This window comes from Antechinus flavipes, chromosome 5 (genome assembly GCF_016432865.1).
Source record: "Antechinus flavipes isolate AdamAnt ecotype Samford, QLD, Australia chromosome 5, AdamAnt_v2, whole genome shotgun sequence".
In the NCBI taxonomy this organism is placed as follows: Eukaryota; Metazoa; Chordata; class Mammalia; order Dasyuromorphia; family Dasyuridae; genus Antechinus; species Antechinus flavipes.
This window is the reverse complement of record NC_067402.1, coordinates 269203055-269224886: the sequence shown is the minus strand read 5'-3', so window position 1 is coordinate 269224886 and position 21832 is coordinate 269203055. Positions and strand designations below refer to the sequence as shown.

The 21832-nt window shown below is 36.7% G+C and overlaps 1 protein-coding gene across 2 annotated transcripts in view; it reads left to right on the top strand.

The window, feature by feature from the left end:
- Positions 1-21832, top strand: part of NTN4 (netrin 4) — a 145674-nt gene that overhangs the window by 72653 nt on the left and 51189 nt on the right. For both annotated transcript variants that reach the window (XM_052000987.1, XM_052000986.1), the window contains exon 4: positions 20280-20406. In XM_052000987.1, the coding sequence (XP_051856947.1) occupies positions 20280-20406 (127 nt within the window). The remainder of the gene's footprint in view (positions 1-20279; positions 20407-21832) is intronic.

Genomic DNA, 21832 nt, shown 5'->3' with positions numbered 1-21832 from the left:
GAAAAGTTAGTTTGGCTTTAGTCTTAGTCATCTCATCAAGTAGATTTTAAACTAAAGGTGAAGGGAAGAGAAACACACACCCCCTCCCTTGAATGCAACTGTAAAACCAAGCATTTTGGAGGATGTCAGTATGATCAAGGAAAAAAAACTAACAGTGGAGAAGGTGCCCCTTAACACAGGAGGACATAATTTTGAAGAAGGTAATGGGTAATATAACAAATCTGAAACTTTAATTAAAAGAGGTAAATAATGTTGCATGGATGCCACCGAGATTTGTTGTGATAGAACACATTACTAGGCTTTGACAATGGGTATAATTATCTCCTTGTTATAAAAGAGACATCTGCTACTAAGGGGCAGCTCTTTGGAAATAAGAGATTTAAAAACATAATGTGCAAACATTCTCAGCTCTTAGCCTGAGAGGAAAACATATGGCTGAACAGTGGTTCATGTTAAAAAAAGTGGTGTTTAGTTGACTGCAAATTTGGTATGATATGGCTGCCCAAAGACCCAGTGCAGTACTCATCTGCCCTAATAGAAGTGAAACATTCTAATTCTGTCGTTGGCCCTGCTCAGACCACATCTAAAATATTGCGTTCAGTTCCGGACATCAGTTAAGAGGAGCATTGATAAACTCAAGTGTATCCAGAGAAGGGTGGCCAAGATTACAAGAGAACTCAAAACCATGCCATGTCATGGCAGGAATAATTGATTGAAATAAAGATAATTAGCCTAGAGGAGAAAAAATTTAAACCAGACATAATGGCGGTGTCAAGTATTTGAAGGACTGTCATGTGGCAGAGAAAATAGATATTCTACATGGATCCAGAGGGCAGAAGTGTGAAACAATGAATGGAAGTTACAGGAAGCTTAATTTTGACTTAGCATGAAAAAGAACTTTCTTACTATTAGAACTATTTAAAAATGAATTGAGCTACCTTGTTTAAATAATGACTTTTTCATTACTAAAAACATTGGAGCAGGAGCTAAATGACCCACTTATTGTGGAATGGATTCTATCATTGGATTGGAGGTTGAATAAACAACCTTAAGGGACTCTTAAGATTCTATGATTCCCCTTGTAACAATTTAAAATAATAAAGATACTTTACAAAGTGATAATTCCTGCTCTTATGGCATGATCAAAACTAAATGCCCCAATGACTATTAAAATATAAAAGTATCATATAATAAAGATTTTGTCCATAGTAAGGCTTTCTTTTACATGGAAAATAAATGTTAAAAAAGTAAGATTAATAAAGTTATATTAATGTTTAAAAGTAAAATTGTCTTAAATCCATTCCATGTCACTATCTACTTAGATATTTTGAGTATTCAATTAATGGTTGGTACAGCACAAAACACTTTACAGATGCAAAGTAGAGACTTATGGTTAATCAATAATTCAGGCAAAGATAAACTTGTTACTAATGGAAGAATGGAATTTCCTTTGTTAGTCTGTTACTAATTATTTTTCAACATAACCTGAATTCAGTGGATGTCATCTCATCTCTAGAGACTCCCATGCAACCAGGGCATATTTCATTTTCTCATGCATAATAAGGTTATTTAATGTTTACCAGAATTGAAATCAGACTCTATGACTTTTTTCTGAAAAATTCATTTATCATCATCATTAGTTATCAATAAGCATTATTAAACATCTACTATGTGCTTTTCATTTCCCTAATAGTAAGTCCCTTCAAGACCACTATGCTAACTGCTACAGATACAAAGGCAAACCTCAAGGAACTTATATTCTAATGAAGAAACCAACATGCAAATAATTATGGATACAGAAAATAGCACACACATATATACACACAAATATATATATGATATATAACATCATGTTGATCACATGCTTAGAGCACTCTGGTGAGCTAATGCATAAAACCATGAGCATGTTAGCTTCATTTCATATTCCTTATAAGGAGAGCCAGAAGACATATTGATAGGTACCCTTTTTCAGTTACACTTCCTCATAAGCATTTATTTTAAATATTCGTTTAACAAAAATGATTTTCACAAATACGAAGGATTTTTTGCTATGATATTCCTTAATATTCTAAGTAATTTTTAATTGTATTTCAGATGATAAATCATTTCTTATCCTTTTTTTATTATAAGTATTAATAATGAGGTAATTAACAGCTTTTTTATTAGCATCTACAGTGTGCTAGGTTCTAGAAATAAAATTTTCAATGTGTGCATATATATAAAGAGAATAAATACAGAGTAGTTAAATACAAAGTGATTTGAGAGAAAAAACAAGGAGTTGAAGGAATCAGGAAAGGCTTCATATAGAAGGTGACCTATGACCACTTTATGACTAAGGTTACAGAAAAGATAATGATAAATGTTGAAGGGGATGTAGGAAAATTGGGACATTAATACATTGTTGGTGGAGTTGTGAACTGATCCAATCATTCTGGAGAATAATTTGGAACTATGCTCAAAGGGCTGAAAAACTACATACCCTTTGATCCAGCAGTCTCACTACTAGCTCTGTATCCCAAAGAGGTCAAAAAAAGGAAAAAGGACCCATATGTGCAAAAATGTTTGTAGAGCCCTTTTTGTAGTGGCAAGGAACTGAGTGGATGCCCATCAGTCAGGGAATGGCTGAATAAGTTATAATATATAAATGGTAATGGAATATTATTGTTCTATTAAAAATGATGAGAAAGCTGATTTCAAAAAAGTTTGGAAACACTTACATGACATGATGCTGAGTGAAATGAGCAGTACCAAGAGAACATTGAAAATAGTAACAAGATTACGTGATGAACTGTGATGGAATTGGCAGAATATGGCAGAGAATGTACAATGGGACTAGAAAGAGAGGTTGGGACCAAGTTGTTAGGCACTTGAAAAGTTAGAACACAAGAATTTACATTCTATTTTAGAGGAAACAGAAATCACCAGAGTTAATTTAATTGGGGGGAATGAAATGGTCAGATCTTTGCTAAAGAAATATTATTTGGGAGCACAAGAAGCATGGCCTGAAGTGATGAGAGATTTGAGGCACAGAGAACAAATTAAGAGTCTGTGGCAATAATATAAGGTCCTGAACCAAGGTTTTTGCAGTGTTAGTGGAGAGAAGAGCATGTATGCAAAAGTTATCATGGAGATAGAAATGAAAAGAGTTGGCAACTGTTTAGCTATATGAGGTGAGAGAGAGTGAGGAATTGAAGATAATACTAGAATTATAAACCTGGGAACTGAGAAAGAATAGTCATTCCTTTGACAAAAATAGTAAATTTTGAAAGGAGAGTGGGGGAATTGTGAAGAAAGTTTATCTGTTTTGGACATGATGAGTTTGAAACATCTCTAGGGCAAAAGATAAATATTTGGAAGAAAGAATTGGAAGAAGAAATAGCTTAAAAGAGAAAGTGGCCAATTGAATCCAAGAAATGAATAGAAACTACAATAAACCAAACAAATTATTTCGAGACAATAAAAAAAATTAGAACAAAGTCAAAAGATGGAAAAAAGAGATGGGGGGACAGTAAGATATCCCTCAAAAAGCCAGAGAGAAGTAAATGAATAATCACTAGACCTCTTGAAAACCATGATTTTAAAAGGTCTGAATACTCTATTTCAAGAAGTTGTAAATAAAACTTTGCCTAGCTCTATTAGAACCAAAGGGCAATCTGAAAATAGAAATCATTAATTCCCTCTTGAGAAACAAACTAAAATTGATAGCTCTTAGAATGCAATATTTCAGAAAAAAATAACTTATTTACCCTGCCAGGGTGAATATGACCTTCAAAAGGAAAAAATGATAGTTTCTTTTATTTTTAATTTTTTTTGGATTTTCACTGACATATTTTATTTTGATGTAAGTGAATACTTTCTTTTTTACATTAACTTTTTTCTAGTAAATTTATTTATTTTTTAATTTGCATTGCTTTGTGAATTATATTAGGAGAGAAAAATCAGAGCAAAAGGGAAAAACCATGGGAAAGATTAAAAAGCAGGGAAAAAAAAGAAAACATAGCATGTATTGACTTACATTCATTCTCCTTATTCCTTTTATGGATGCAGATGGCGTTTTTGTCCAAAGTCTATTGGGAATGCTTTAGATCACTGAACCACTGAGGAGAACCAAGACTTTTATAGTTGATCTGGTATAATCTTGCTGTTATTATGTATGATGTATTCCTGGTTCTGCTTGTTTCACTCAGTATCAGTTCATGTAAATTTTTCCAGGCCTTTCTAAAATCAGCTTGTTCATAATTTTTTTTAATATCCTTATAAACTACAATTCATTCAGCCATTCCACATTTGATGGGCATTTACTCATTTTTCGATTCTTTGCTACCACAAAAAGAGCTGCTACAAACATTTTTGCACATATGGATCCTTTTCTTTCTTTTATGATTTTCTTGAGATACAGACCCAGTAGTGACTCTGCTGAGTGAAAGGGTATACACAGTTTTATAGCCTTTTGGACATAGTTCTCAATTGCTCTTTGGTTGGATCATTTCATAACTCTACCAGCAATGCATTAGTGTCTCAGTTTTCCCATATCCCTTCCAACAGTTATCATTATCTTTTCCTGTCATCTTATGCAATCTTAGAGATGTGAAGTGTATTTTTTTATTTTAATTATCATTTCTCTAATCAATAGTGATTTAGAGCATTTTTCATATAACTATAGATGGCTTTAATTTCATCATCTGAAAATTGTTGGATCATATTCTTTGACCAATTATCAATTAGGAAATGACTTGTATTCTTATAAGTATTCTTTATATATTTTAGAATCAGAAACACTGATTTATCAGTGTTTATCAGAAACACTGGTTGTAAAGAATTTTCCCCAGCTTTATACTAATTTTTTAATCTTCTTTGTATTGGTTTTGTTTGTGCAAAAACTTTTTTTTAATTTAATGTAATCAAAGTTGCCCATTTTACCTTTCATAATATTCTCTAATTCTTTTTTGGTCATAAGTTCCTCCAAAGATCTGATAGGTAAATTATCCCTTCTTCTCCTAATTTGTTTATGGTATCCTTTAGGCCCAAATCATGTACCCATTTTGATCTTTTGATATGGTGTGTGAGATGTAGGTCTATGCTGAGCATCTGACATATTATTTTCTAGAAGAAATTTTTGTCAGATAACGAGTTCTTATTCCAGAAGCAGGATTTTGGGGTATATCAAATACTACATTACTATAGGCCTTGATTATCATGTATCTAATCTATTCCACTGATCCGCCACTCTGTTTCTAAGTCAGTAGCAAATTATATGATGATGTAGTGCTAATATTATAATGGGAAAAAAAGAAACATATTTCTTCAGGTGTCCTTTAAGGATATTGAATTAAATAATAACAGAAAGAAATACAGAAGAAAACACATACAAGTGGGAAAGTTTTGAAAGTAATATGTAGAATTTATTGCATATCTCTAAAAATTAAATGAATGAAATAGAGAATTGTGATTTCATACACAATCCTCTTTTAATGTAAAATGAAAATGACCAATAATGTCAGTTGCAAGAGATTTGCCAAGGAGAATGAAGGCTGAAAAAAATTGCAGATGGCATTTCCAGGCAATTAAGAGATCAAGGGGAAAGTTGAAAAGAGCAGCTTCAATTGAGTCATGAAGTTGGATATCTTGTTGGGATCAGAAAGGGTTGGAGAATGAATGAGAAGAAAATAAGTGAAGGCAGTAAATTTAAACAACTTTTTCTAGGAATTTGTGTGAGAAAGGAAGTAGCGATATAAACTGGAGCTCAAGGGAATATTAGGGCTTAATGAAGGTTTTTTAAGGGCAGGGGAGATTTTGGAATGTTTGAAGGAAAGAATCAGTATACCTCCGAGTTTCTTAATAAGAAAAAAGGTACGATAGATACAAAACATATAAAATGTGAGTGCATACATATATAATTATGTGTTTATATTGTACATGTTTGTGTGAATATGTGTTTATGTGGTATGCCTTCTGGAATTTTCAAAGTGTCTGTCTTATGACATAAATGCTGAAAAAGTTTGATTCCTTTAGAAGTCCATACTGTAAGATCATATGATATGTAACTCTTGGAAGCACATAGACATTGTTGATGTATTGCTCATTATGACAAATCTTTGTGACATACCCAAAACTTAACTGCCCTCATGTGAACCTTGAGAATAAAAGCTCAAAATTGAGTTGATTAGTCATATTCCTAAAAATCTGGTTAAAACAAAATAATGAATCATGTCGCAAGAGATGAATATCTTGTATCTTATTTGTCACTCTAAAACCATCCTAAAAGCTAGCTAGCAACTAAGAATTTTCCAGAATAAGCATCTTATTTTCAAAGTCCAATGCCTGAATTTACTATATAAAAATAAAAACTATGGGGACTGTAAAAGATTTAAAAAATGATTTAAAAAAAAAGAATCTGAAATACATCCATTCCTAGAGCTTCACATATGTCTTTATGGTAATTTAAATAAGGCAAGTAATTTTTAAAACATTACATAAATATAAACCATCACTCCAATCTCAAAAATCTAAATTATCTTTTTATGTCAGCATTTCTAATATTGTTTCTTACTCTCTATCTAAGCATATTTAGTTATCAAGAATGTGTTTTACAAGACTCCCCAAGAAATAAGCAAATTTACAATATGAAAAGAAGCATCTGAATGAATGAATTCAGTGACAAAAGACTGCAGAAGAAAACATGCCCTAGCAACTGGCTTCTTGTATAATACTCAGTGTCTCATTTATCTTAAACAAGTCAACTTTTGTAACAGCCTTTGCATAGTATAGAATATCTAGTGACAGCCAAACAGAGCTGTCAAGAAAAAAAAAGGAAAAGAGTGGAAAATGTGAGCGAGAAAGGAAAAGAAAAACATTGTGAGAGAATACAAAATAGTTTGTGACAACGAATTTTTCCTTAAGACAACCCAAAGCTATGTGAACCTAATGAAAAAATGAAGGTTTCCATGTTAGTGGAGAAAATATACTTAGGAATGCCCCCACAGTAATTTTATCAGCTTTCACCTTACCACCCAGATCATTACAAAATGCCTTTTATTTTTCAAGATATTGAGAATGAAAATACAAAACTTTCCCCCAATCTCTTGTCAAATATTCTTGTCAGATGTCAGTGGTTGCTTACAAAATGAGTTGTAACAGACTCTTTCTTTACTTTCCTAAATTCTTTCTTGATAACTGGCTAGATTGATGATCATAGAATATGATACCATAGGTCATTTGTTATTGTTTTTGCTTTTTTATCATTTCTACTAACTTATTCCATATAAATAGGCTACATAGAAATAGAAGTTGTCATGGAACTAAGGAACGCATACCCTAAAAGGTCCTTAACATGCCTTGTAGGTGGTAGTGGGAGACAAAAATCTTCCTGCTGACATCACTACTCTGAGATGGAGGCTTCTGGTATTTTGGGAGTCTCTTGGGAGTTCTATTCTCAGCCTTGCCACTGAATTGCTTTGTGACCTTGAAAAAGGCAAAGAAGTGTGGAAAGATAAGCATAAGGGAGAGCATGAAAAGAACTCTTAGTTGAGATTAAATAAAAGGAGCAGAGCCATGAATTTTAATGGTCATTGTAGTAAATGTCCTAGTGACTTGTCATAGGTAGTGAGGCATTTGATTTGGGAAAAAAAAAAAACAAACATCAAACTTCTAGCCAAGTTTAGAGCAGTTCTATACCCTACTCTGGTGAGTCTGTGTAAATCACAGTGAATAGTGGTGAGCAAATCTGCAGCAAATACCTACTCATCCCCTGACATTGGCCCTACTTTGCACCAAAGTTGATCTTTAGGCAAGATGAAGGGTAGAGGCTAAATAACTTCCCAATATATTTTTAAAATTCAGAGATTCAGTGACTGAAAGCTGAAAAAGGATCCTAGAAGTAACTAAGACCGACCCTTCATTTTGTAGTTGAGGAAACTGAGACGCAGAGAAACCTAGAAATTTGCCCAAAGTCACACAGCTAGCAAGTGTCCAAAGTAGAGAATTTGAACCCAAATCTTCTAAATCCAAGTCCAGGACCCCTTCAACCTCATCACCCACTAAGTACATATTGATCTTCCCTACTCTGTGGCAGAATCTGACTATAAATATAGCCCCCTCTCTAGATGATTAGTATTAGGATCCTGGAACTACACAAATTTGCACCCAAAAGAATAGCCCTACGAGGTGTCAGGGACATAGTTATCAATTAAATTCAGAAACGTGCAAGGAATAGTGCTATGCACTGGAGATAAAGAGCAGTAAAGGTTTTTTGAACAGTATCTGCCCTCAAAGAGCTTACATTTCTATTAAGGAGATATATGTATCTTGTATGTAAATTATATATGCATATATATTATTATCTTGTATATAAATAGAAATACTTCAGACATCCAAAGAAACAGAGATGAGGTTAGAGAATATTCCAAACATAGGGTAGGAGATTCAGCTCTGTTTTCTCATCTGTAAAATGACCTGGAGAGAGAAATGGTAAACCATGCCAGTATCTCCGCCAAGAAAACCCAAAAAGGGATCACAAAGTCTGACATAGCTGAAAAAAACGATTAAACAACAAACAATCAACTAGTATTATCCTTAACTCAGAAAAACCCTGGGATTTTAGTTCTGTGCTCAGAGGCGGCCAAAATTTCCAATACATTCTACATCATCTGAAATCTATACGTGGGGGCTATGTAATTGAAATACAGAATGAATGACATTCAGTTTCAGTTATAATGCATGACACCCGCCAGCTGCCATTCACTGGCTTCTTAATTCATGAGGGCCACTAGCTAATTAAGTTTTTTAAAAAATTGGATGTTGGCAGAGGTGCCAAAAATTTCAGTCAAACCCTAGTGTCCGGTGAGCCAGAGATCTAGTGATTCCAGATGAGCACTTTGATTATTTACTAAGCACGTCACATGCACAAAAAAGTTCTTGTATTGTAGGCTCATATCTTTAGATAACTGCACGTGTATAGGTATTTTTTTTAATCTGGTAGGACAGAAAAATTACTTGTGATACTCATCTTGCAACAAATGCATCATTATTAAATCTTTCAATATTCTTTGTGCCCAAGACCTGAGACAGTTTGTGCCACAGGCTGATGCACAAGACTTATCTCAAGGGCAGCCATTAGGAAAAATATGGATTTCTAAAGCCACATCATAAAGAGGTGTCAGCTCACTGTTTAGCTCTTCCCTTCCTAAATTTTTTTTATTTTTTTATTTTTCTCAGTCATATTTTACTTTTACAAATGCATGCAAAAATAATTTTCAGCTTTCTTTCTTTATAAGATTGTCTTCCAAATTTTTTATTCCTTCCATCCCTTACATCCTCCCCCCCAAAAACAGCAAGCACTCCTATATAGATTATACATATACAATCCTCCTTCCTTCTTGCTGAGAGAATCACCTCTGCACCAGTAGTGGATTGTGCTGGTCTTATAAGCACATTAGTTCTGAAGGGCTGCTTCTCTGTGTTGCCTGCAAGAAGCCCTGGAGTTATTGGAGTAAGAGGGGGTTAGTGCAGTTCTTGGGGCTCTTCCCAGCTGTTACTGCCCTATGTATTCCACAGCTCTATTTCCTTAGTGCTTCAACAGCAAAGGTAACAAATGCAGCATGCTCACCTAGTAACATAATACACAAAGAACAAATAAGGAACAGGTCTATGCAGTGAAGTAATAACAGAAAAATCTCCCAACTAAGCAATAGTGTGATCTTATCTAAATGTAATCTTCCTAACGCTTCTGGGCATTACAATTTCTAGTCCAATGCTATTTGCATTTTTATGGCAGAAATATTTATTACAGCACCCAGAGGGAAGATAAAATGCCTCATGATCCTGAAAAAGAGGAAGCTACTGGAATTAAGTTCTTGAAAATGTGGGGTATTCAAATCTGCTTAGCTACCATCATGGACTTTGAAATGGCATTCTTCAAAGCAAATCCTCAAGTAAACGTGATAGAAAGCCTCATTAGCTCACTTTATGTGGTAAGATAAGGCATGGCAGAAATACGGTTTGTTAATTAACAAAATATGCATGGAAAAGACAATCTGACAGCTGTGTTTTCCAAAAGAGGTAATACTTCTGTTTATGAATTTCTGGTCATAAAAACAAGGTCGGTTCTCAGCCCAGAAAAGGTCGGCCCCTTCTTTGTTTTCTTAAAGGTGAGCAAAGGATGAGGAATCCCTTCCCACGATTTTCTCTTAGGAACCCAGAATTCAAACTATGTCCTACTCTAACACTTTTGTTAACATAGATATAAATTAAAAATCAGTGCACTATTTTAAATCTTCTTTCATCTATTAATTTTAAAGTGATGCTGTTATTAAATTGTTTTTAAGCCCAAAAAGGAATGGCTTTTAATTGACTTTTTTTTAAGTCATACACATTGAGCAAAATTTTCTCTGTCCTTGAACAACTTCTAGCTTTTTTCTTTCTTTTTGCTTTCTGTAGGTAATAGAGCTTTAAAATGAGCAAACTTCTTTATATATACGTTATTTGTCCCTCACAACATCCCTGTGAAGTAGATACTTTAAGAATTGTTATTCCCATGTATAGCTGATGAGAGACATCTTATAGATTAGGAAATCAAAATTGAAAAAAGTTAAGAGATTTTTTCATGGTCACATTACTAATCGTCACAAATAGGATTTGAACCCAGGCCTTCCTCACTCCAAGTCCAGCCATTAGTCACAGATTCTTAACCTTTTCTTTATGTCATAGACCCATTTGGCAAACTAAAACCTATTAACTCCTCTAGATGATGTTTTCAAATGTATAAAATAAAATACATATGATAACAGAGGAAGCCCAATATATTAAAATAGAAAAAAAAATAAGTACCTAGAATTCAGATTAAGAACTCCAGCATTAAATAAACCATTTTACTCCTTGTGTGTGGACTGTGATATATGTTGAATTATATACACTGCAAATCTTGATTTCTGCTTCCTTATTCTAATCATTATATAACAATCAAACAACCATTTCAAGCACTCTGAATTGTAGCAGTTAATTTGGGTTGTATAAAGGTGGGAGTTTTTGTTTTGGAATTTTTGTTTTTGTTCTTTTGGTGGAGAGGAAAAGATTGTACTATTTCTAAACACCCTTAGACATTCTGGTTCCTATGCCAGTAGTATTCACATATCAGATGAACTGACGTGTGGACATTCAAATGAAAGCTTTAGGGCATAGAGACTTTTGTTTATACATGAAAAAATGGAAATAAGCTAGTAACCTTAATCTGAAAAGGGCTTGTTTCAAATATTAGAGTATTCATGATATTATCATTTGTCATCTTTATAACCTAAACAAAAAGGGACTACAAAAGCCATCTAGCTGTTACATGAGAGGAAGTTCCTAAAATGTTGCCGTTCTTATCTGATATGAATAATAATAGCTTACAAAGATGTGATGGGTTAATGGCCACAATAGAGAAGAAAGAATTGTTAATTCATTTATTAGGATTTTGTTACTATTTAAAAATCAAGTTCATGTCTGTTGAATTGAGGCTTATAAATACTTTCAAAAGGCCCAAAGTGCCCCTAAGAAACACTAAAATGTGTTTCCTAAATCCAGAAGATCCATTCCTTAGGAAGATCATGGAATCTACCAGTGATTTGGACAGGGGCTGACCTGATTATAATGGACCTCAACTATCAAACTGAGATGAATGTTATTCAAGCCTTCCTTACCCAGATGTATGGACCAGGTCAATCCTCTTAATAGATGTACTCTTTAGAAGATGTACTGAATAGTGAAATCTTTAAACATTCAGACATACATTACCAAGCAACCCAAGAAGAGAGTCTGCTGAAGATACCCTAATACAATATCCCATTAGGAGTTTATAATTCTGGCAAAGTGAAAAAAGTGATATCAAATTTAGTAAGTCAGAGTCTAGATAGAATTAATCATATGAATTTTTGTGAAGATTTTCTGATCCTCATTCTGAAATTTTTCTCCTTATAGGTAAAATTTACTTAAATTCACCTGATCCACATTTTTCTGTCATTTAACCAAGGGCCCGTCTCAGCCAAAATTTCAAGCTAAGGAGAGTTTTTCACTGGACATGCTTTCATCTTGCTTTTTAATCATCTTTTCCCCCTCCAACTTTCCTCTCTTCTGACAAATCCTATTTATTCAGAAAATGCTTTCTGATATGTAGAAAAATCTGATTCTTTAAAATTTCTACCCATTGGTCTTAGTTCTGCCCTCTGGAGCTATAGAGACTTATGTCTAATCCTTCCTCCACTTGACAACCCTTCAAATATTTAGAAATAACTATCAACTCCCTGTCCCCCCAAGTCTCTCAACCTCGAATCTGTCCCCCCGAGACTTTTTTCCCCTTCAGGCTAAATATAACCTTTTATTTCCACTAACCCTCATATGATATAGTTTCCAGTCCCTTGCTCCTCTTCTTTTGCAATATTCCAATATATCCATGTCCTTACCAAAATTGAGAGCCAATCACTAAACACAACAATAGTTAACTGTTGCAATAAGTTCTCATTACTTCTAATCAGATTAATCTAATTACTGTCCATGTCTTTGTATATGGAGCCTCCATGTCTGGAATGCTTCCTTTCCTCCACTTTTACTTTAGGAAAACTCCTGATTTGCTTCAAAACACAGCCTTACTATCATCCCCTCCTAGCAAAAGTGAAGCTCTTCAAGGGCAAGGTCTCTCTCTGGTCTTTGGGTATCCATCCCAGTGCCCATCACAATTCTTCATCCACATGTACTTACTTACTTACCCAAGGCTTGTTGAATTGACCAGAACAGATTACTATGGGACTCTTACCTCTCTTGCATGGGACACCAGTCTACTGGATTTGGGCAGTTTGACATCAACTGAGAAGAAGAAGGAAGAACTCCCAATCTAAAAGAGGCCTTAAAGAATTCACAGAATCTAAAAGAATATTAATGACCAAAGGGATTTGCCATCTAGCCATTACAGTAGATCTGAAATTTTGAAACTCTACTGTAGGCACAGTTCTTCAGTAGTTATGGTAACCCCATTTGCCTGAATCTTTTTGGTCATTTGTGGACCAAATCAGATCAGCTTAATATACTCAAGGTTTCTTACTAAAGTATATTTTTTTCAATGAAGACCTAGTTTTACTTGCACATTCTTCACGAGCATCAAATAGTAGGTGATCTCTCAAGCTTGAACAGCAAGAGTTGTATCGCTGAGGAAGGATTTCTTGTTTTAAATACTCTAGGTAATGATTTACAGCTATTTTTGGTACCTTGTCAAAATGACAGCTCCCTGAATTTTTCTGTATGCAAAAAAATTTGCTGGGCAGACATTATTCAGACCCTGGGAGATTTCTACAAACCTCAGCATGTGGGAGCAAGGGAATTTTCTGAGGTCCTCCCTGGGGGGTGGGAGTGGGGGAAGAGAGAGGGAAATGACCCATCTTCAGCATCTCGTGATACATGTGAATGTTTGATGAGGTGACCCTCAGTGTCTAGGATATCTATGGCCTCCCAAGCCTGGAATTCATAGCCTAAGAAATCCTTAAGCAGAAAAAGACTAGATAAATCCAAGGTAAAAAAAAAAAATAGTACAAAATGAAGTTGATAAAAAGAATCGGGTACTTTTTAAACCCTGATTACCATTTTTATGCCTTTGGAGCCCGTTCATAGTCCTAGGAGATAGATTGGAGAAAAGAAACAAAAAGAGAGACGAGAGAGCAATATAAAAAAAGACCAAAGAAAGAGCTAAAAAATGATGTATGTCACTCCCACATTCAAAAACTTTCAATGGCTCTTCATAGCAAAGCCCCAAATCCTTAGTTTGGTATTCTGGGCCCTCCAATATCTAAGATTAAGCCCTTCTTTTCAACTTTTTCAATTATTCATCATAAATTCTCAGTACTTGACAAGCACCTTTTTTAATTCAATCTTCATGCCTTTGCCTTTTTCATTTCTAACAAGCAGAATGAACTCTCCCTTACCCCATTGCTTTCTTTTCTGATGGAACCCATCCTTCAAAGTCTAGTTCAAATTCTATCTCCTCCACCAAGTTTTACCTTTTCTGAACTATTCTACTATTCTTTTCTTCATTTATTTGGACTTTAATCACTTACTTTGTATTGTTAATAATTTTTTGTCTTGAATATATATCTATTTTCCCCAAACTGATTATAAGACTGTGGGAAGAGTTTTGTATTTCCCACAGCATAAACCCACAGTACTTAAACTTAGTTGTTAATCAATAAGTATTGATTGATTGGTTTTAGTCAGCTTGTGGGGGCAGGGGCAGATGCTACTAGCAGTTATTTGAGGTGCTACTCCATGGCACTTATTCAGTAAGTTACCTAAAAAGAGATTGAGCTAGTTATCTGTAAGATCCCTGACAACAATAAGTTCTATAATCTCCATTACCATACAAGAGCTTACAAAATTCAGTTATTATTTATTATGTGAAAAGTACAGGCAATGTCTATAATGGAATCAGGAGATACCCAGATTCAAATTCTACCCTGGACCCTTACCAGATGCATAAACAGAGGCAAGTTACCAGCCCTCCCTCAGCCTAGATTCGAACATCTATAAAATTGGGCTGTTAAGTACCTGGAAGGGTTGCAGTGAAGATCCAATGAGTAATGTATATAAAGTTCTCTAAACCTTAAAGAATCATATAAATGTCAACTAGTATTACTTTCCCCTTCATAAATAAGTCTTTATAATCCAATTCCATGGCAGATTCTGTAACAGAATGTAAAGTACTCCGGTTTATTTTCTTGTACTTAGATTTTGTTTATTAAAGATTTCTTGAAATATATGTAAGGACATACTGATGGGGAAGAAGGAGATACCTTAGAGCTACACTTGAGACAAAAGGCAAATCAGCCTAGTTTGGGGCCACTTTTCATCATGGTCATGATTTCCCACCCTACAAAAATAAGGTCATTAGCCCAGTTCCTCCTGAACCAACTAAACAAAGAAGGACCTGACTCAAAACTTCTGCTCTCCCCAGAAATGTAAAGATAGGCACTGTCCCCAGGACCCTGCCCCAAATAGACCCTTCAGTTGGAGTAACACTGATGTGTACAAGTGGACAAAAAGGGGAACAACCCCAGCATGATGGGAATGGGGGGTCCCTGGTTTTCCTTTTTTTTTTTGAAGGCTCTGCTAATCTAAAAATAACTTGTGCCACCCCATAGAAACAAGTTTCTCTGTCAGCCAACTAGTCGCATGCCCTTCCTATGTTCCTAAATGGAGGCCGAGAAGAAAGTCACACTAGATTAGGCTTATTTCAGCTTGTGCTGCTGGTCCCACCCTCCACATCTCTCTTATTTCCAAAATTAACCATTCCTGTGCATTGGGGCTTTCCCCCTGCCTCCTACTCAGCAGCTAGCTTCATTGTGGGTCATTCCCACTGCAGATTCAGTCTATCCTACACTTCCACGGCTACACCACGCAACGTAACAGCTGTGTGTAGCTAACACTATGAAATACTGTGGGTGGTGAGGAAATATTTCTGTTATATAAATATTGTAGTTGTAATGAAATTTTAAGCAGAAAGCTTTGACTCATTTCTCTAGTGATAAAGGAGCTTCGTCAAGATGCTTGAAAGAAAATAACATTTCTGTTGGTAATTCAGGTAATCTTAACCCTCTCGAACCTTGCCAGCTTCCTCCTGTTCACATCCCTAGCACACCCCACGGAGCGTACCTGGCTCACCAGAAGAAGGCTGAGAAGCTCGGTACCCAACTGTACCCCTATGGTACAGGGGCATAGCCAAGCCTGAGTACTTGGGGGAAGAGGGATTCTCTCCCTGTGATTACCTCCATTATATACTCTTTATCTTATTTTCTGACCCCTATTAACATGTCCTTCAGTGCCCTCCTTAGGCAGTTTATTAGGCCTTCTTATTTATTTATTTGTTTGTTTTTGGTGAGGCAATTGGGATTAAGTGACTTGCCCAGGGTCATACAGCTGGTATGTGTTAAGTGTTTGAGACTGCATTTGAACTCAGGTCCTCTTAATTTCAAGATCTAGGCTCTTTCCCATGTACTATATAGCTGCTCCTGATCTTATTCTTTTTTGAAAAAAATTTTTTTGTCAATACCCTTTTTAAAATCATTATGGAATAGATATGGTTTATTCTAGAAATCCTGATTAATTCTACCCAGCCATTTCAACAGATTTCACAGAAGAGACTTATTTTTAAAAATATTTATTAAGCCTTACTATGTACCAGACACTACAAGATCAAGGTGTAAAAACTGTGTTTGCAGCATCCCTCTCTCCCCCCACCCTTTCTGCCTTTCTTTTCCAGACACATAATTGTATCTTCAGTCTACCCAAGTCTTCAGGCTTAAAAAAGTATTTCCAGTCATTCCCTTTCTCCAGGATTCCCTTTTGCAGGAAAAAGACATTGAATAATCAAGCCCAACACAAAAACATAAGGCATTTATTGAACTAATTCCTATGGTCTTTATTAAACTAATTCTATTTGACTAGGTCCTAACATTATTGAACTACAGAAGTTCTCTGATGAAATAGGTTTAATTCTCATTTCTAATACAAGAAAAAGTGGAATAAAACAGACCTAATAGCAAACATAAGTCTAAAAAATTCTGCAAAAATTGAAGAAGGAACTATATAGACATAACTTTCACTCTTCAGAAGCACTGCAAATTTCCCTCATGTTCAAGCTTGATGAAGCACTTTAGTTATTGAAAAACATGGAAACAAATGGCATGGACTTGGGTGAACCCATATGGATTATGCTCACAATCCCATTGGAAAAATGGCAAATGAGAAGAGCTAGGTCCTCACTGGGGAACTAGGTTTGGAGGAGCTGAGTCCAAAGAGGGAAAGTCATAGCTTGGTGACCACCAACATTTATGCAGGACTTGAAGGAGGGGAGGAGTTCTGAACTATGATTTTGTCTGGAGCACTTCCAGTGAGAACATTCCCTCAATCAACCAAGCAAGAGCACACCTGCTCTGCAAGTTTTAGTTGTAGAAAAGTTACCTGGGACACTGAGGGCTTAGATCAGGGGTCCTCAGACTACGGCCTCGGGCCAGATGCGGCAGCTGAGGATGTTTATCCCCTCACCCAAGACTACGAAGTTTCTTTATTTAAAGGTCCACAAAACAAAGTTTTTCTTTTTACTATAGTCCGGCCCTCCAACAGTCTGAGGGACAGTGAACCGGCCCCTATTTAAAAAGTTTGAGCTTTAGATGATTGGCCCCAGGCCCCACAGCTCTGGAGATGGGAATTGAACTCAGGTTTTCTGCCTCCAAAACCAACTCTCTCTTTACTGTATCTTGAGACTTTTCATATATCAAGGAACTTTGCCATGGATTATCTCATTCAACCTTCACAACCCAGCTAGTGCTTATCAAAGGAGGCTTTAAAGCTTGATCTGGAAGTCAGGCAACAAGCATTTATTAAGCACTAACTCTGTACAAACAAAGGTATAGGATAATCAATATAAACAAGGCATTAGCATAAAGGAGAATCAGAAAAGGTTTCTTCTGGAAATTGGGATTTTAGATGGGGTTTAAAAGAGACCAAGAAAACCAGAAGGCAGAGATGAGGAAGAAGAGCATTCCAAGCAAGTGAAAATATCTGGAGCAGATTTGGAGGGTCTGGTGCAAGGAACACAGACTGGGTATGTGGTGGAAAGAAGGGAAGAGAACCCAGGACAGAGCTCTGGGGGACACCTAGCATTAGGGAATGGGCTGGAGGGCTTAGATTTGGGGTTAGTTCTTTTTAATATGTTATACTGCCACCTACTTGGTGGCCAGACATGGCCATAGTGGGAGCTACACATCTCTAAAACAGATTCAAGACTTTTGCAGCATCATAACCTTGTGGAGTGTTGAACTTCAGTCCACATTTCTCCCATTTTATCAAAACAAAACAAAAATAACCTTTTTTTCTACCTCGAGAAGCAAGGGGACTGTTCATTCAAATTGTTTTTTTTTTAATGCTTTGAACTTCAGTCCACATTTCTCCCATTTTATCAAAACAAAATAAAAACAACCTTTTTTCTACCTTGAAAAATAAGGGGACTGTTCATTCAACAAATTAATTTTTTTTAATGCTTTCTTCATACAGAACAGTATTCTAATTAAAACCCACCAGACAAGCCTGCATCACACAATACAATTACATCAACAGAAACTAAATTTAGAGAGTGATGTAATTAATATTTACAGAGCACTTTGGCAAAAGTACTTTCTTCTTGACAACCTGGGCAGGGGTAAGTGTTGCAAGCACTATTCACATTTTTTATACGGAGAGAAGGAGAGAGCTGCCCAAGATCAGACTACTAGTGTCTGCTAGTCTGAGGATCAGAATGCAGGTACTTCGACTTCAAGTCCAGTGTCCATTCCACTCTGCCATACTCTCTCCCCAGACTGATAACTTATTTCCTCTTATTCTAAAATTTCCAGGGAAAAAAAACTATCTCACATTCTATGGACATATCAATCAGTGATCAAGATAATTCTTAGAACCCAGTAGGTTTTTTTCACATGCAATTTGTAAGATCTTAAATTTCAATATTACAATATTTTTAACCCTACAAATCATATTGTAAATATCTGATTCTTTGGGTTAATGGTGATTTCAAATGTAAATTAGCATTTTAGCTGTAAGGATCACTTATTTCATGGAAGTGGTGCCAGAAGAAAGGAAACTCTTTTTTAATAGCTTTGTATTTTTTCAGATACATACAAAGATAGTTTTCATACATTCATCTTTACAAAACTTGTGTTTCAAATTTTTTCCATCCTTCCTCCCACCTTCTCTCATAGGTAGCAAGCAAGTTAAACATGTGTAATTCTTCTAAATATAATTCTATATTCATCTTGCAACACAAGAAACATCAGATCAAAAAAGGAAAGAAAAAATATGTGAGAAATAAGCAAACAAACAAAAACAAAAAAAAAAGTGAAAATTCTATGCTTTGGTCCATATTCAGTCTCTGCAGTTCTCTCTCTGGATGTAGATGGCACTTTCTATCAAGAGTCTATTCATCTAGGATATCCTGTAACCCATTCAACATGTAAAGGACTGCTTGCCATCTGGGGGAAGGGGTGGAGGGAGGGAGGGGAAAAATTGGGACAGAAGTGAATGCAAGGGATAATGCTGTAAAAAATTACCCTGGCATGTGTTCTATCAATAAAAAGTTATTTTAAAAAAAAGAGTCTATTGGATTGACTTGGGTCACCTCATTGTAGAAAAGAGCCAAGTCCATCATAGCTGATCATCACATAATCTTATTGTTGCTGTGTCCAATATTCACTTGGTTCTGTTCACTTCACTCAGCATTAGTTCATGCAAGTAAGAAAGGAGACTCAAGAAAAAAGCAGTCCTTGGTTCATGATCAGTGAGAATTGCATATCATTTTTTGGGGAGAGCAATTTCCAGATTAAACTCCAAGGGTCCCTGACTTTGACTCTTTCATCTGGTTTTGAATTCTAGGCCAGCAAGGTGGGTCAGAGATAGAGTGTGTTCTTAGACTTAGGGTCAGGAAGAGCTGACAGTTACTAGGTATGTGACCCTGGACAAAGTAGTACCTTTTTCTAACCTTAGTTTCCTCTTCTGTAAAATGGGGATAATAATGGTCCCTACCTCCCAGTGCTTTGCAAATCTTAAAGCCATATATAGATTTTTCTTTTGTTTTATTTTTTGTCTCTCTCTCCAGTGCTTGGTCTTAAGGGAATATTCCTGTGTCCATTCAAAGTATTTCAGATATGCTAAAAAATGATTGCTCTCCATAAAAATTTCTGCTTCCTCGTGCTCACACTTTTCTTTCTGAAATTCCCTCCAGTATGATTCCTCCCCTTTCCTTCTCTACCTCTGGAAATTCTATCTTTTCAAGTCCATTCCTACTAACTATCTTTGGCTACCCCAGCCTCCTCAGAACTCCCCTAAAACTTCTGGAACGATAACAAAAATGTGTACTTCTTTGTATCCCCCAAGCCTTTCCCATAGTAGACACTAAGTGAATATTTTTGGCTGGTTTCATTACAGTTCTCTGAGTTAATTTGCCCTGGGATGCTTTCAATATATGCTGAAAAACGGCTGTATTTGTGACCTGCAAGTTAGGACCACACATCCAACGATCAGGCAGAAAAAATGTGTTATTCAATCTTCAAAAATCCCCAAATGCACTGAACACAGGATCTGCTGGGATTGCAATTAATCCTTCAAAGCAAATAAACATCAAGAGGGGAGAGCCAGACACTGTGGCCTGGATTGTAGGAAGCCCCCTCTTCCCTGGCACCCCCTGCAGTCACGGCTCTGGTTTATTTTTGTTGTAGGTGCATGGAAAGTGTACGTGCAAGCACAACACCGCAGGCTCCCACTGCCAGCACTGTGCCCCCCTCTACAACGACCGGCCCTGGCAGGCTGCAAATGGAAAGACGGGGGCCCCGAACGAATGCAGAAGTAAGTAAGTGACAAATCCAGACACGCAGAAGCCTTCTTGGTACCACAAGCTTCCTGGGGACACTTGTCCCCCGAGCCTTCAGAGGCACAGGGTGAGAGAAGACGGACAGCTCTGGCTCCTTCCAGCGTAGCGCGCGGGACCCCTCACCAAAGCACCAGCCAGAAATGGGCGACCTGTCCGCTTAGACCCTTTGCGGGAGCCCATCCCGCGCCCTGCTCCTCCACTCCACCTCAGCCACACAGAGGAATGGCCATACCCCGTACGCCTTCATTAGCCCAACTCTGACACATGTGACCATCACTCTGTCTCTCTTTATGTCTCATCCCTCCTAAACCTGGTTTATGTGCTCATCAAAACCTCTGCCCTTTTCTTCCTCTCTACTTTCTTATGCAGTGATCCCTATTTTTCACTTAACATTTCCCCTTCCAAATCTCAACCCTCTATTTAACCTCTACACTGTCCTCTTGCATCCCGTAGCATCCTTCTGTACTCTCTCCTCCTTCCCCACACTCTGTGACCATGAGCTCCTCTCCTTGGTAATATGAGCCCCAGTGATCTCATCTCTCTTCTCCAGCCAGTTGCAACCTCAGTCATCCTCTTTCTCTAATTTCCAACCTTTTCCTTCCCCGTTGTCTCCAAACCGTTCCCCCCCCCCCAAGAGTCTGTCCTGGGCTCTCCCACTCTTTCTTTCTTTGTGACCTCTTCAGTTCCCTTGGGCTAAATTCTCTAGGTCAGTGACTTGAGATCTATATATCTGGAGAGTCTGTCTCTCCCCGAGCTTCAATTGCATATCAACAATTACCCTTTGGACTTATCAAGCTGATGTCTAGAAGCAAACTCAAACTCAAAACACAATGGATTCTCCTTCTCCCAAGCCCCTCTCTTCCCAACATTCCTATTTCTTACAAGGACACCCCCATTTTCCTAGCATTCCGAGTGCAGAACCTCGGCACTGTCCTTGACTCCTCAGTCCCCCCCACCCACAGATCTCATCAGCTGCCACATCTTGCCGTTTCTGTTTTCATATCTCTTGCATCTGATCCTTCTCTTCATTCACACAGGCTCTGTCACTTGTCATCTACATTTTTGTTAATTTATCCTAATTGGTCTCCATGTGTCAATTGTTATCCCTGGTCTCCCAGTCCATTCTCCATCCTATTGGTAAAAATGATTCCCCTTAAGCATAGATCTGATTTAATGACTCCTCTTATTAAGTAAATTTCATTGATTATCTTATCACTTCAGAGATACATAATAAACTCCTTTATTTGGACTTTAAAACCCTTTATTATGTGGCTCCCACCTATTTCCAGCCCCATTGTACATCACTCCTCATCTAGCGCTCTTCATTCCAGCCAACTGGTCCTCTCTCTGCTCCTCCCAAGAGCCATTCCATTTCCCTTCTCTATCCTTTTGTACTGACTT